Below are 17100 nucleotides of genomic sequence, written 5' to 3' on the forward strand. Positions count from 1 at the left end.
CTATAACCTTAAAATGAATAATCAAAATCTGATTCTATAATAATTATTCTGTACCCTAAAATTAGAAATAACGTTTGCTACCCATTACAATTTTGGAAGTAAATAAACATTACCGTGATAATAAGATGTAAATCTTTGACCAGGGTCCTATTGGCAACTGAGTGGACATTTGAAACTGCAGGTGTGGCTGGTTGAATTTTAGGCACTAACTTCACAGGCTGATTAGGTTGAACATCAACTATAATCTTTCAAAACAAAAGCAGCATTCCGATTAACATGGTTTAGAATTCAAGAGTAAGAAAAGAAATGACAGCATATACTAAAAGAAATGTTACTTTTAAAAATGTACTTCCATTAATCTCTTAAAACAATTTAAATCAACTTTAAAAAACTGAGGATAATACGTGTATCAAATATTAATTTTTGAATATTAACTAAGAACCAATATATAGGCATTTAGAAATAAAGGTAATTTCTAAAAATTTAGAACACTACCGTTTATTGAATGGAGATAATCTATGTTAAAACTACCTTAAACTTCATTACCTAGAATTCTAGTACCTGAAATATTATTAATTGAAAATTTTCACGTATGGATGATAGGAGCAACCTTACCATGACATACATGAAAATGCTTACTGAATCTCTGATGTAAAGAGAGATGGAAAAAGTAACTTCTACATCAGATTAATTAACATAATTTAAATATATTCCATTCTAATATTCCTGAAAATTGCATTATTTATACTTTGCATCCAGTAACTTATTCAATTTGCATCCAATAATTAATTAACTTTAAAACCAAAGATTTTATTCCTAAATGAAGAAAATGTAAGGCTAATTGCGGTATATAAAGAAAGGAACCAAACCTGTTCACTGTTAAGAATATGTGCTTTATCCATCATAAAACCAAACTGGATACAATATAGCCCCACTTTATTAGGAATTGCTTTATCCCTAAATTAGAAAGAAAGAGATAAAATTATTCACAACTTTTAAATAAATGGGGAAGAAATGTACAGCATTAACATTTCTGTTCCTTCCATAAAAAGAAAATGCGTAAAAAGAGAATTACTGCTGTTACATGCAAATATTTTCTACAATATTAGACTTAATTCCAGGTCCCTCTTCCCTGGACATTCTTTCCACGAAACAGCCAGAAACCAGACTAGAATGTGGCAAAGTTAAAAAAAATACACACACACACGAAATCCACAAAAGAGTAAGCTAAAAATGCTGAATTAAATGTAAAAAGAATTTTGATTCACTTCTACATAATAAATTTCCAACTCAGTTTTATATTTCAAAATTACAGGATATCCTGCTGATCTTTTTATGTTGCTTTTATACTCTAAATATTTAACTTTATAAGGCATTTACTGTGATTTAATTTTTAATAAAGAATTTAGTGCCTACAAACTAAGTCTCTACAAGTTCAAGAAGATTGAAATCATATCAAACATCTTCTCAGAGCACAATGGCATACAACTAGAAATCAATTGCAACAAGAACATGCAAAGACAGGTGAAAATATGGAGGCTAAATAGCATGTTACTGAGCAATGAATGGGTTACCATGGACATCAAGGAAGAAATTAAAAACTTCCTGGAAACCAATGAAAATGAACACAACACAAAATGTATGGGATGCAGCAAAAGCAGTTCTGAGAGGGAAGTTCATAGCACTACAGGCCTACCACCAGAAGCAAGAAAAATTTCTAACAGACTGTATAACATCACAACTTAAAGAATTAGAAAGCAAACAGAAAAAAAAACCCAGAGCAACTAGAAGGAAGGAAATAGTAAAGATCAAAGTAGAAATAAATGACATGGAGACCGAAAAAACAATTCAAAGGATCAATGAAACAAAGAGCTAGTTCTTTGAAAAGATACACAAGATTGATGGACCCTTAGCTAGACTCATCAAGAAACAGAGAGAACCCAAATACACAAAATCAGAAATGAAAGAGGAGAAATAACTGACACCACAAAAATACAAAAGATCGTTAACAACTACTATGAACAACTATACGGCAACAAATTCGACAATCTAAGCGAAATGGACAAATTTCTAGAAACACATAGTCTCCCAAAACTGAACCAGGAAGAGACAGAAAACTTGAACAGACCAATAACAACAGAAGAAATTAAAGATGTAAACAAGACTCTCACAGCAAACAAAAGCCCAGGCCCAGATGGCTTCACAGGTTGAATTTTACTGAACATTCAAAGAAGAACTAATATCCATTCTCCTCAAACTATTTCAAAAAATTCAAGAAGAAGGAAGACTTCCAAACTCGTTTTAGGAGGTCAGCATAATTCTAATTCCAAAACCAGAAAAAGACACTACAAAGAAAGAAAACTACAGGCCAATATCCCTGATGAACATAGATGCCAAAATCCTGAACAAAATACTAGCAAATTGAATCCAGCAATACATCAAAAAAATTATTCACCATGACCAAGTGAGATTCATCCCAGGGATGCAAGGCTGGTACAATATTCGCAAATCAATAAATGTGATACACCACATATACAAAATGGAAGATAAAATCAAATGATCATAACAATAGATGCTAAAAAAGCATTAGACAAAATCCAGCACCCATTTCTGATAAAAACACTCAGCAATCTGGGAATAGAGTGATCATATCTCAACATAATAAAGCCCATTTATGGAAGACCTACAGCCAACATCATACTCAATGGGCAGAAACTAAAAGCATTTCCCTTAAGAACACGAATAAGACAGGGATGCCCACTTTCACCACTGTTATTTAACATAGTACTGGAAGTATTAGCCACAGCAATCAGACAGGAAGAAAAATAAAAGGGATCCAAATGGGAAAGGAGGAAGTGAAACTGTCATTATTCGCATATGACATGATACCATACGTAGAAAACCCCAAAGAACTACATCAAAAATTTACTAGACTTAGTAAATAAATGAATTTGGCAAAGTAGCAGGATTCAAAATTAACGTCAAGAAATCGATGGCATTCTTATACACCAATGAACTCACAGAAAAAGAAACTGAAAAAACAATCCCATTTACCATTGTGGCAAAAAAATTAAGATACCTAGGAATAAAGTTAACCACAGAAATAAAGGACCTATTTGCAGAAAACGACAGGTCATTGAAAAAAGAAATAGAGGAAGATATAAAAAAGTGAAAGCACATACCTTGTTCATGAATTGGAAGAATTAACATCATTAAAATCATACTACCCAAAGCAATCTATAGATTCAATGAAATCCACATCAAAATACCAATGACATATTTCACAGAACTAGAACAAATACTCAAAAGTTCATAAGGAACCAAAAAAGACCTCGAATAGCCACAGCAATCTTGAAAAAAAAGAACAAAGTTGGAGGGATCACATTACCAGATTTCAGATTATACTACAAAGCCACTGTAATCAAAACAGCCTGGTACTGGTACAGAACAGGCATATAGACCAGTGGAACAGAACAGAGAACCCAGAAATGAACCCAAGGCAATATGCTCAATTAATATTTGTCAAAGATGGCAAGAGCATACAGTGGAGTAAAGACAGCCTCTTTAATAAATGGTGTTGGGAAAATTAGACAGCTACATGCAAAAAAAATGAAACCAGACCATGAACTTACACCATACACAAAAATAAACTGAAAATGGATAAAAGACTTAAATGTGACCTATGAATCCATAAAAATTCTAGAAGAAAAGGTAGGCAAGAAAATTTCGGACATCATACGCAGCAGAATTTTCACTGAAACATCACCTAAGGCAACAGAAAAAAAAGAGAAAATGAACACATGAGACTACATCAAACTGAAAAGCTTCTGCACTGCAAAAGAAACAACCATCAAAATGGAAAGGCAACCCACTGTATGTGAGAACATCATTGCCAATGATACATCAGATAAGGGGTTAATTTCCAAAATATATAGAGTACTCATACAACTCAACAAAAGGAAAACAAAAAACCCAATTAAAAAATTGTTAGAGGAGCTGAATAGACACCTCTCCAAACAGGACATACAAATTACCAAGAGACATATGAAGAAATGCTCAACATCACTAATTATCAGAGAGATGCAAATTAAAACAACAATGAGGTATCACCTCACACCTGTCAGAATGGCTGCCATCAACAAATCATCAAACTACAAGTGTTGGCGAGGGTGTGCAGAAAAGGGGACTGTAGTACACTGCTGGTGGAAATGCAGACTGGTGCAGCCACTATGGAAAACAATATAGTGTTACCTCAAAAAATTAAAAATTGAACTTCCATTTGATCCAGTGATCCCACTGCTAGGAATATACCCAAAGAAGCTGAAACACCAATCAGGAAGAATATATGTACCCCCATGTTCATAGCAGCACTATTTACAATAGCTAAGATCTGGAAACAGCCGGAGTGTCCATCAGTAGACAAATGGATAAAAAAGCTGTGGTACATATACACAATGGAGTACTATGCAGCTGTAAGAAAGAAAGATCTCTTATTCTTTGAGACAACATGGAGGGACCTGGAAAGTATCATCCTAAGCAAAACAAGCCAAACAGAGAAAGACAAGTATCATATGATCTCACTTATTTGTGGAATATAATGAACATAACAGTCTGAAGAATGGGGTAGTCCCAGAGACGTGGAAGTGGGGTATGGACTGACAATCCCCAGAAGAGGGAGTTTTGGGGGAGAGATAAACCACATAACTTATATGCATGTATGCATGAACAATGGACATGGACAATAAAGCTGGGGACAGAGCAGGGGAGGGAGGGAGAGGGGGGAATCAGTGAAGGAAAAAGGAAAAACATCTGTAAGAAAAATAAATTAATAAAAATATAATAATAAAAAATAATGAACAATCTGATAAAGATGCTTACCAAGAGAAAAACTCTAAAGCAAACATTATACTTATGGGTGAAATGCTGAAACATTCCCTTAGGTTTGAGAATGAGATTTTAAAAATTTCACTGCGAATCCAAGCCAGTGCAGTATGACAAAAAAAATAAATGCATACACACTGGAAAGTAATATACCCATCATTATTCACAGATACAAGTGTGCAAATATTTTTAAATCCCAAGGAATCTACAAATAAAATTGGAAATAATGGAGGTTAAGAAAGATGTTAGCTACAAGCTCAATAAATACAAATCAACTGGATTTCTATAAACTACAAAAAGAAAATTAAACCAACAAACAAAATTAAACTGGTGGTTGCCAGGCATGGAGTGGGAGGTGGGCAAAATGACTGAAGGTTGTCAAAAGGTACAAACTTCCAGCTATAAGTCCTGTGGATTCAATTTAACTGTGGTGACCACAGGTAACGAAACTATATTGCATATTTGAAAGTAGCTGAGAAAGTGCATCTTAGAAGTTCTCACCAAAAGAAAAAAATTTATTGCTATGTGAGGGTGAATTTAGTTAACTAAACTTATTGTGCAAATCATTTTGCAAAATTTACTACAAATATAAATCATTATTCATACACCTTAAACTAATATAATGCTGTATGTCGGTTACATCTAGATAAAACTAAAAAACAAAAAACAAAAAACCAACTATCTAGAAATTAATCTAAGGAAAGATATATGACACTTCAATTAAAAAAATTACTAGATGTTGTAAGAGAATTAAAGAAATTTCAATAAACATATTTTTACATTGCAAGATATTCCCCAATTTCTACCTGAACAAATTCCAACAGGTTTTGTTAGTGAAACTGTATTTTTGCTTTTTGAAACTTGATATGCTAAGTCTAAAATTAATATGGAAAAGTAAAGGACCAAGATACCCATGAAGAACAACAAGGTTTAGAGGACTTGTCAAACAGGACACCAAACTTATCAAAAAGTACAATCGAGCAAAATATATCATAGAGACCAAGAAATCAAAATAGGAAGTCCAAAAACAGACTCATGTATAACATGGATTAAGTTATTTATAAGAAAGATGGTATTGTAGAAAAATGATCTTTTCAATAATATAGGGACAAATATATGTGTGTGTGTACTAATACAAATACACACAAACCTTCAATCACTACCTCACACCATACATTACAAACATTATTAATCCCAGGTATAGCTGTACAAACTGTAATTAAAAAAGATAATATACCCAGCCAGTGTGGCTCAGTGGATTAAGTGTTGTGCCATGCACCAAGAAGTCACTGGTTTGATTCAGTCAGGGGACATGCCCAGGTTTCTGGCTTGATCCCCAGTAGGAAAATATATTTTATTATATATATATTACATGTGTAACTGACAATGTACATGATTTCTTTTTATTGAGGTGAAATGCACATAACATAAAATTAATCCTTTTAGATTGTGCAGTCCATTGGCATTTAGCACATACATGTTGTGTAACCATTGCCTGTAGTTTTAAAACATGTTTGATTATTTTCAAAAGATTTACTAAAATGTTCCCTCAAACTGAGACCCTAGAATGATAAAGTAAGATTCAATTACAATAAATTACATAAATATTTGGAATACAAAATAGTTCAATTACCACACATTTAAATAGATTCATACACACACTGAAAGATAAAGAGAAGGCAATGTGTCCTTTCCAGAATGTCCAATTCAGTCTCACCGAAGGCAATGTTGTTCAAAGTGCAGACCAAGGACATTGATGGTATAAATATTTTGTTACTTGTCAGTCACAAGATAATAGAATAGTATTCAGAAATGTATATAACAATCTGACATAATCTTGAGAACAAGTGCACATTCAAAGGACCTTTTTAAAAAAATGAAAACAGCGCTCGCTGGTGTGGCTCAGCTGATTGAGCATCATCATCCCGTGCACTAAAAGGCTGCTAGTTTGATTCCTGGTCAGGGCACATGCCTGGGTTGCAGGCTCAATCCCTGGTGGGAGATGTGCAGGAGGCAACCGATCAATGCTCCTCTCACATTGATGTTTCTCTTCCTCTCTCCCTTCCCCTCTCTTTAAAAATCAATTAAATTAAAAAATATATATATTTATATATATATAAAACATACACACACACACACACACACACACAAACCCCAAGAACATTGATCTATTACAGAATGAAAATTTTTAAAAAAACTAAAACTGGCCCGGCCGGTGTGGCTCAGTGGTTGAGCATTGACCCATACACCAAGAGGTAGCCAGTTTGATTCAGGGCACATGCCCAGGTTGTGGGGCATATCCCCAGTGGGGGGCATGCAGGAGGTGGCCAATTGATGTTCTCGCTCATCAATGCTTCTCTCTCTCTCACCCTCTCCCTTCCTCTCTCTCTAAAATCAATGAAGAAAAAAAATTAAACAAACAAAAACTGAAACTGGTCCTTCAGTGTAGTTAGACTGAAAAAGTACTTGACTAATATAATAAGCATTTGGACTCTATTGATGATGATTTAAAGAATTTTGGAAGTAGAAGAAACGTTAGAGAAAATTCTGAGAAAACGGTGAGAATAGGAAGTACCAGTAATCTAAACAACTGTACTGGCTTAATCTGGCTAATACAATTATTTTGGAATTCTGGAGATTATTGAAGGTTTGTAACTTCTAACAAGCTGGAAGACTTCCATGTAAGCTGAGGTTGATTTCAGTCAATTTCAGCTCTTAGCACAGTAGCAACTATTCATCCCCCCACCCCTAGCCCTTACCCCAAGACAGGCAGCATTGCATATGTTCCAGGAAGGACCCTATCCTCCAAATATCAGCTACCTGTACTCTGATTGCTGCCTCTGATGACAGAGGTGCAAACAAAAATACAGACAGCCAATGTTCCTACAGGAACATCCACTGTTGCAAGCCCCTCATCCACCAGCTGAAGCAACTTCCAGGAAGATTTATAGGGCCAGTACCATTCCTGAAGCCCCACACCCCTTTATTTTCTGTTTCCCTTTTTTTGGGAGCCAGACATTAAGTTCATTACAAAAAACACTGCATATATGGGGTATTTTAGACATATATTAGCAAGTGACCATGCATGTTCAGGGAAAGGCTAAGACCTGAGAAAACCTTAAGTATATACTTAAGGGTGATCCCTGGCAAAGAGATACCTCAAAATAAAAAAAATTTAAAAAAATTAGCAAAAAGCAATAAAATCTTAAGGCAGAGAATCTGAATTACAGAGCTACCAGAGTATTATATTCAAGTGTCTAGTTAAAAAAAACCACAATTCCAACAAACAGAAAAGTATAGGCAATTCAAAGGACAAAAGAAGTCACCAGACACTGTTCCTGAAAAACCCCTGCTATCAAATACACTACACAAGGACTTATAAAACAACTATCTTAAAGATGCTCAAAGAAATCAAGAAAGATATGGATAAAGTTAGAAAAAAAATTATGTATGAAAATATCAACAGAAAAAGAAAACCTGAAAAGACACCAAAATCAAATTCTGGAGCTGAAAATTTCACTACAGGTATTTGAATAAAGATTTAAACAAGTAGAAGAAAGAATTAGCAAACTTGAAGACAATGGATATTTTAGAGTCTGAGGAAAGGAAAGAAAAGAAAAAGAAATCACAGAAAAGTGAATGAGGCCTGAAATGACCTCTTGGGAAACCAGCAAACAGACCAACATATGCATTGTGGGAGTTCCAAGATAGAGAAAAGGGAAGAGAGAATATCTGAAGAATGGCTGAAAACTCCCCAAGTTTGATGAAATACATGAATATAAATATCCAAGATGCTCAAGAGATTCCAAATAAGATGAACTCAAAAAGACACACACCAAGACACATTATTATCAAACTGTCAAAAGAGAATACTGGGAGTAGCAAGGAAGCAGAAAATCAGTACATACAGGGTAACCTCAATAAGATGATCAGATATATCCTCAGAAAATTTGGAGGCCAGAGGCAGTGGGGCCAATGTATTCAAAGTGCTAAAAGGAAAAACTGTCTACCTAGAATCCTATACCCAGCAAAACTGTCCTTCAAAAGTGAAGGAGAAATTAAGATATTCTTAAACAAAAGCTAAGGGAGTTTATTACCAATAGCTCTGGCAAGAAAGAAGTACTAAAGGGAGTCCTGCAAGGTAAGATGTAAAAAACAGTAGATAGTAACGTGAAGCCACATGTGGAAATAAAGATCTCAATAAAGGTAAATACACAAGCAATTGTATATGCTAGCATTATTTTAACAATGGTTTGTTAACTGCATTTTTTTGGTTTCTACATGATTTAAAGGGCTAATACATTTAAAGAAACAAGATAATTATTAGTCTAAAATCTAAAAACACCACTTCTCATTAAAAATAGATAAATAAACAATACCTTAGTCACAGTCTACTCAAAATTATTTTTCAGATTTCAAAAGAAGTCCAGAATGCAGAAACAACATCTCAGAGTCATATATATAGTTAAACAGTAAAAAACCAGTCTAGCCCTGGCCGGTTTAGCTCAGCGGTTAGAGCGTTGGCCCGTGGACCAATGAATCACGGGTTTGATTCCAGTCAAGGGCAGGTACCTCGGTTGTGGTTCATCCCCGGCCCTGGGCGGATCATGCAGGAGGCAGCCATTCGATGTGTCCCTCTCACATGGATGTTTCTTTCTCTCTCCCTCCCTCCCTCCCTCTTTCCTGCCTCCCTCCCACTCTATCTGAGGAAAAATGAAAAAAATCTCCTCGGGTAAGCCATGTTTTTTACTTTTAAGATGATAACTTTAAGATTATGGAAATCTCATATATAGTAAGATATAAAGTACTCTGACAAGAATGTAAATCTTGTGATTGCTTTGATCATTTTGAAAGAGTGTGTGTATGTATGTGTATCTCTCTCTCTCTCTCTTTCTCTATCTATCTATATCTATATATATCTCATAACAATCTTTCCACAAACCACCATTTGACAAAGCTTACAAATAGGTAAAAGACACATATTCTCAAAAAACTTCCTGGCAAAAAACTAAGAGATAGTATTATTTTCTATTCAGTCATAAATTATTTTTCCCACACAGGGCAAGCAAATATCAACAATGCTGATTCAATTCGTAATGAATTATGCACAAAAATACGAAATGACTTGAGAAATACCTGAAGTAGAAGCAGCCATCTTCCTTGTCATTATCTTTTACTTTATTACAACTAAATATTTCTGCCTAGAAAGAGAAGTAGGAGAAGGAAGTGGGGGAGGGAGAAGTCAAACATTTAATGTAGTATATATTTAGGATGAAAAGATGTATCATTTTTACTGAATGTGAATACAAATCACATCTGGATTTATAAGTACACAGGCACATACCTATATGTATATATCTTACAATGTATATTAGACACCATAGTGAGATTAATCACTATGGAAAGACATACCATTATTAAAGGGCACATAATAGATCTCTTTGGTGGTGATACAATTTAAGGTAATAGATGCTTGAAGGGACTGATGGCATAAATTAAGGAAGCTAATTTCCTAAGCAGGTAATTAAAGTGAACCAAAAATCCTGAAAGGCACTGTTAAATTGGGACCTTCTGATATAGTTTAAGGTTTAGCTTCCAACTTGAGATTTATTTTAGATTTGCACTTTCAGTATGGTAGCTAATAACTACATCTGGCTAGTGAGCACCTGAAATATGGATGGTTCAAATTGAGATGTGGTGTAAGCAAAAAATACACACCAAATTTCAAAGACTTGGTAAGATAAAAAAAAAAAATCAAATAGCCAAATAAATTTTAAAATATTTAGTTCCTCTTGAAATGGCATTTTTTGATATATTAGTTAAAATTACATTAAAATTGATTTTATTATTTGTTTTTACACTTTAATGTGGCTATTAGAAATTTGAAATATCATGTGTGACATATTTCTATTATATCATGCTGCTTTAAACCCTCAAACTGTTCTCACCACTCTGTCCCCCTTCTTTAACATGTAAGTCTATAAATCAAATCTCTCTATTATATTCTATATTATCTCTTATATTCTATATTATCTCCTATTTAATGCTTTTTGCTTTGTGCCACTGTCCTTTCGACAAGAGAATTTTATAGTGTAAAGTATCAAAATATTTTAGAAATATCACAATACAGACTGCTATTTTCAATAGCATCAACCATTTTGAAACGTACTCTGATATATTTTTAAATCTCAAGTGACGGAGTGGGTTAATTTCTAGTTCTTTAGTATATTCACATTGCATTTTACTAAATTACATTTAATCTTAAGTTAAAAGTAAGAACTATTTTTAACTTCTAAAATGCTTTCCATGACTCACATTTGCTGGTGGTCGGTTCCCATTGTTAGAGTGCTTCCACATTTTCATGGAAATACGTGCCGGATTAATATTTTTAATGATACAATCATCTTCAGAAATAACAGTAATCATAAAATCTGTCATGGTGAACATTAAAAAAATTATTTTCTTTCTAGTTTAATTCATGGATTTGGCTAAATAATTCCACAGCAGGTCTTCGAATAACACCTTTTGGTTCAATGTTGTTTATTTTAATGATGAGATGTCACAGGAACTTAACTCTTGTTTATATAAACTAGCCTACAGTAAAAGTTTTTAATACGTCGTTTCACTTAAAGTCACAGAACCTATCGATGATGATAAGTAAAGACTTTCTGTACTGGCATAACTAGGAGATACTGCAGGTTTGGTTCTAGGCCACTACAATGATGCAAGTTACAACACATATTTTGGTTTCCTGATGCATATAAAAGTTATGTTTGCACTATAATGTAGATTATTAAGTGTGCAATAGCATTATGTCTAAAAAAACAATGTACATACTTTTCATTAGCATCTAGAGACTTGCTCGACACAGGGTTGCTACAAATCTTCAATTTATAAACAAGCAGTATCTGAGAGGCTCAATAAACAAGATATGCCTGTATGTCAAAGCATACAACTTGTTTAAATGTTAATAAAGTTCTGATGAAAAAAATAACACTATTCTTTAATCAGCATTCCCCCAAAATTTGTCTATCAAACTTACTAATCATGACAGACAACTCTGGTGATAAATCTTTCCCAGAAATCTACACATACGTCTTTGCTATTAAGAGTTCCTTGTCTTATTTTCATAGTCTGCCATGTTGTAAGTTCTATAATGCAAGACCAAAAGGTTAGACTGTGGATGCTCAGCAACCTAGAATTTGGGCAACTGGTCATGATGTTTTATGTATTCCAAGAAGATAATGTTTCTTTTATAATTTTGAATAGTGCACTGTAGTTACATTATTATTACATATAATATTCCCCTTATGTTTATCATCTGGAACATTCATTTGACATCGGTTATAGTTTAACACAAAAAATAGGTTTTATCTCCCCAAACATTTAAAACACTCAAGTATAAAGGCTATGTATATATGTACCATAATTATTAAAAACTATTGTTAATTTTTGAATCTAAACTTTTTGGTCTGCTTTTTTAACTATTTATATCTATGTATAAAAATTCACCCCTTCAAGAAAACAAAAATCTTCAAGAAAATGACCTGTATAAAGGAAATAACATTTCCTATCGACTTGGCACCTGCTACACTACACTGAAATTATTTGCTTATTTGACTGTCTTCTACATTAGACTGAACTCAATGAAAACTGTCATCTTCGTTATTAGAACTAGGAGCACAGTATAGTGCCTGGACATAGCAGGTATTTAGTAAATGTTTGTTGTTCGGAAGTATCTTTAATAATAAATTCTGATGTGTGTATTTCCATCCAAATTAAATTACAACAATCTTGGTTCTATTTTGCTTAAGTTAATGCAATACATTTAGTAGAGGCCCCCAGTTCTCGTCATTTAGCAGTTCATATTTCTTTTGCAAACTGAATTATCTTAGGCTATCAGTTTACGTATAAACTTTCAGTTCACTCTGTACCATTAAAGGAGTGCATGTACAGAGGTGAGAGAAGACACAGCTAAGTCAAATGTACTTTCTTTGTCATTTAAAAGGCTATTATATGCTTGCTTTTTTTTTTTTATCATGCTAAACATCTAAAGTAATTTATTCCACTAATGTAAAAGGCAAATTATCATTACAAATTTATTTTAAAACTGTAAACTACTCACCAGTGAAAGTACCACCTGCTAAAAATAAAGTATCTTTGTCATATTTAACATTGAGACGAATGGGTTTTTCAGGGTCTGGAAGAATCATTAACTTAATTATAGGTCCTTCTATGGTATTCTTGTTATAGATGGCTTTCACCTGCATAGTATGTTCTCCTCTATTAAGAAAAAAAAGGGGAGGGTTTTCAAATTACAATAGTTATAATCTAAAAATTTTGAGAATTTATACAAAGTTGAACTCATTTAGGAGACACTCTTGCTCATTCTATCACTTGTCTAACACTAACTAGAAGGCTAGTTTATCACTCTTAACTTCAGCATGTAATAAGAAAAACCAGTCTCAATACTAGTAACTATTAAACTCTCAGTTCTTACCTAGGGGCATAAACACTGAACACTCCCAAATTAGCCCTGCCCCTTTCATCTGTTTTATGCTGTTGGTTTGAAGAAGTGAGCTAAAAACAAAAACAAAAATAAAATGGTAATTAGAAAATTCTAGAGATCAAATTATTTTCCTCTATTACTATTTAAAAAGTTACAGTTGCACACACTTCCAAAACCTACAATTTTCTAATTTCACAAATACTGTGTATTCCAAAACTAGAGTTCGGGGGGATGGCATGGGAGAAATAAACATAAATACACACGCACAAGTCAAGGTATCATGATACTATGTCCATTGTTCCCTCATATTTATATTCCCCCACTCTCCTGAGGATTTGCTTTTTTTTCACTGATTTTGGAGGGAGGAAAGAAAGAAGAGAGGGAGGAAAAGAGAGGGAGAGAGAGATGGATGTAAGAGAGAAACATCGATCAGCTGCCTCCCATACTCACTCTGACCAGAAACCGAACCTGAAATCTGGATATGTGCCCTAACCAGGAATTTAATCCATTACCTTTTGGTGTACAGGTCAACACTCCAACCAACTGGGCCACACTGGGCCAGGGTTTATCTTTATCTTTATATCTACTCAAATGTGCTCCTAAATTTTTGTTGCAATACTACCTTCATAGAGATGACCAAGCTTTCACTTTCAGGTGATTAAGAATCAGTTGCCATAATTCCTAATCATTGGTTAGAAAAGTTTCTCAGCATTTTGTAAATGTTTGTCTAGAAACTAGAATCATACTCTTATTTGGGGTAGAAAATAATCATTGTTTAACTGTTCTAGAAACAAACATTAAGAACAAAAGTAAATTTGTAAACTGTTCTAACACAAAATCACACCCCTAAACCCTAATACTTATTTCTGCTTAATGGAACCTAAAGATTAGATAACTATGGTACTGGAGAGGCAAAAATGAGGAGTGAAATAATAGAATAAAGTTCTATATTTATACCTGTTACATTTACCCTCGAATGCACAACCTATTTTTCTCAAAGTATTCCATCTGGATCCTAAAGCCCTGTTGCTAAGCCAGAGAAGCAAATCTATTTTAGATTGTACAGCAGCAATATTGTAATCTTTCTGACAGGCTTAAGACCTCTAACTCTGATTACTTTACTATGAAAACAAGTCCATGTGGATCACAAGCCACTTTTGGCATTTTAATCTCCTGTGTGTCTTTTCCTTTTTTTGTTCTCACCTGAGGATATGTTTTTGGTTTTTAAAAAATATTTTTCTTTATTGATTTTAGAGAGAGACAAAGGAAAAGGGAGAGAGACAGAAACATCGATGAGAACATCGATTAGCTACTTCCTTCATGCTCCCCACTGGGGACTGGGCCCACAACCTGGGCATGTGCCCTGACTGGGAATCAAACTGGTGACCTCTTGATGCATGGGTCGATGCTCAACAACTGAGCAATACCAGACGGGCACCTGAGGATATGTTCATTGATTTTAGAGAGGAAGGGAGAGAGAGAGAGCAACACCAATGTGAGAGAGAAACGTTGATCGGTTGCCTACCCTACGCATCCTGACTGGGGACTGAACCTGCACCCTCTGACCAGGAATAGAACCCAAAACCTTTTTTTGATGTAGGTGATGATATGCTCCAACCAACTGAACTACCTGGCCAGGGATCTCTGTATGCCTTTGAAGACCAACTTTTCAGGTCCAGATAATCCTCTGTTGGGGTTCTTATTAAATGAGTAAGATTAATTTCAAGAGAACTGTATATTTACATATTATCAACTGTCTTCATTCACTAAAATTATAAAATTCAAGCCTGGCTGAATATTACCTCAGGAACTCTCTCTGTGTTGCCAGGTAACAACCTTGCTGGGACAAATTAATTCCCTTCAACCAATAGGAGGGATTGTGTCAAAATACAACTTTGCAGGAGACTGGCAACTTCTCGCTTTTCCCCTCACAGAAAGGCCTCCAACTTTGCACCAAGCATCCAAAGTCCCTACTAGATCTGAAGCAGTTGGCCACCTCAATGTAAAATTTAACCTTTATAAAAATATTTAACCTTTGACTTCCTGACATCCAGCACTATGTTTGCTCCCAAACATTACAAGGCCATATCATATTCATGCTTGCCTCACACCCTAGTACATAACCCAGGATAGGTCTAGCAGCTGTGCCCAGGCCCTGGTAGGTAACTCACATGACTTGTTTTGCTTACCCTCAGCTTATAAGTTTCCCCAATAATACCTGTCCCTTATCCATACTGTGGGTCATTATATCTGCCCTTCAGTCACACCTTGCCAGTGTTATCTATTCATTCTTATCTGAAATCTAAATATTAGTATTATACAATAAACACTAAAACAGTCATAATTGAAGAACATTGCCTCTTGCTACCCTACTCGTAAGATATAAACTTCACTTCCTCAAAATAATTATGAAAAATCTTTAGGCTGATTTAAACTAAGCAATAATAAATGTTATATAAGACTATTTTTTTTTTTTTTTAAAGAAAGATATGTAAAAATTATTTAAGGACATTTAACACTTACCTTTAAATTGTTAGCTTTTATGACATTTATTTTAACCTGTGGTACAGGTGCTGGATTATCCCACTGATCACAAAGCTGAACAATGAGAGGATTCTGTAGTTCTCTCCCATTAATCACTGGAATAGACTGATACAGATATAAATATATTAAGAAGCACTAAAACATGTGTCAAACAATATAATTATTTGTTTACTTATAAAATGATCATAAAATCTATCTGTTCTATTCATAAATGGCTTCTTTCATCAATTAAAATAAACTTCTAAAGGTCAATTATATTATCTAATGATTCTCATAGAAGTGATTAATAATTCAATAAAAGGAAAAATAGCATTTGACATTAATGGCTTCTAAAATATTCCTAAAAATTTCATGTTAGAATGACTTCAAAGGAAATAGAAGACTAGATTTAGCACTGGCTATCTTATAGTTTAGCTCCTCCGTAAATTTCCAGTCCTCTACCATTCTACATGAAGCAGTAATCCAGTTTTTAGGCCCTTAGTTAAATAGAACTAGTTGCAGATAATCTACACTGTCTTGTTTGTTTAAAATACTTCTTGCTTCTTCCTCAAAGTACTTTATAAAAGGCCTGTATAGTTCTGGGAATTTGTCTGCTAACTTATTAATACTGGATATATCAAAGGAAACATCATAAAGCAAGAAACTAGTTTATCTGTTTCTTTTTAATTCACAAATCAGAAAGGACAATCTTAAATTAAGGAACAGGTATGTAAACTTTTTTAGATGATCTGCTCGTTCAGTAGTATAATTTCATCTACTACCATGGTCATATGAGTTCACTTTCTTTTAAAAAACAATATAAGCTATCATACCAAAAGGTGCCTTGCTATACTATATGCCAGAATCTAAACATTTCAAAATTATAGTTCTAAAAATTTAGTAAAAACTCAACAAAACTAACACATTTGACAGGTATTTGCAGAATTAGCATTTAAGATTTAACTACTTGCACAGGAAGGCATACTTAAGTTTTTATTGTTATAATGACTTGATATCTGATATTAATTTTAAAATGCCAGCAAAAAGATTTGTTTTGAAGTCAGTGAGCAAGAACAATGAAACTAAATTGACAAAAATCAGTAACTGTTGAAACTGGAGTTTCACTATACTATTTTCACTTTTATGCATGTTGGAAAATATAACATTTTTAGGATTTGAATTATTAT

The 17100-nt window shown here is 33.9% G+C and overlaps 1 protein-coding gene across 3 annotated transcripts in view; it reads right to left on the reverse strand.

Moving 5' to 3' along the window:
• Window positions 1-17100, reverse strand: part of SMCHD1 (structural maintenance of chromosomes flexible hinge domain containing 1) — a 171955-nt gene that overhangs the window by 47309 nt on the left and 107546 nt on the right. For all 3 annotated transcript variants that reach the window (XR_004957081.1, XM_036245063.1, XM_036245064.1), the window contains exons 30-36: window positions 15914-16039; window positions 13382-13461; window positions 13007-13164; window positions 11197-11312; window positions 10018-10082; window positions 870-957; window positions 114-245 (exon numbers count right to left, since the gene is read on the reverse strand). Coding sequence is in view for 2 of the 3 variants with exons in the window: in XM_036245063.1 (XP_036100956.1) it covers window positions 114-245; window positions 870-957; window positions 10018-10082; window positions 11197-11312; window positions 13007-13164; window positions 13382-13461; window positions 15914-16039 (765 nt within the window). In the remaining variant the exon portion in view is untranslated. The remainder of the gene's footprint in view (window positions 1-113; window positions 246-869; window positions 958-10017; window positions 10083-11196; window positions 11313-13006; window positions 13165-13381; window positions 13462-15913; window positions 16040-17100) is intronic.

Source organism: Molossus molossus, unplaced genomic scaffold (genome assembly GCF_014108415.1).
Source record: "Molossus molossus isolate mMolMol1 unplaced genomic scaffold, mMolMol1.p scaffold_m16_p_6, whole genome shotgun sequence".
NCBI lineage: Eukaryota > Metazoa > Chordata > Mammalia > Chiroptera > Molossidae > Molossus > Molossus molossus.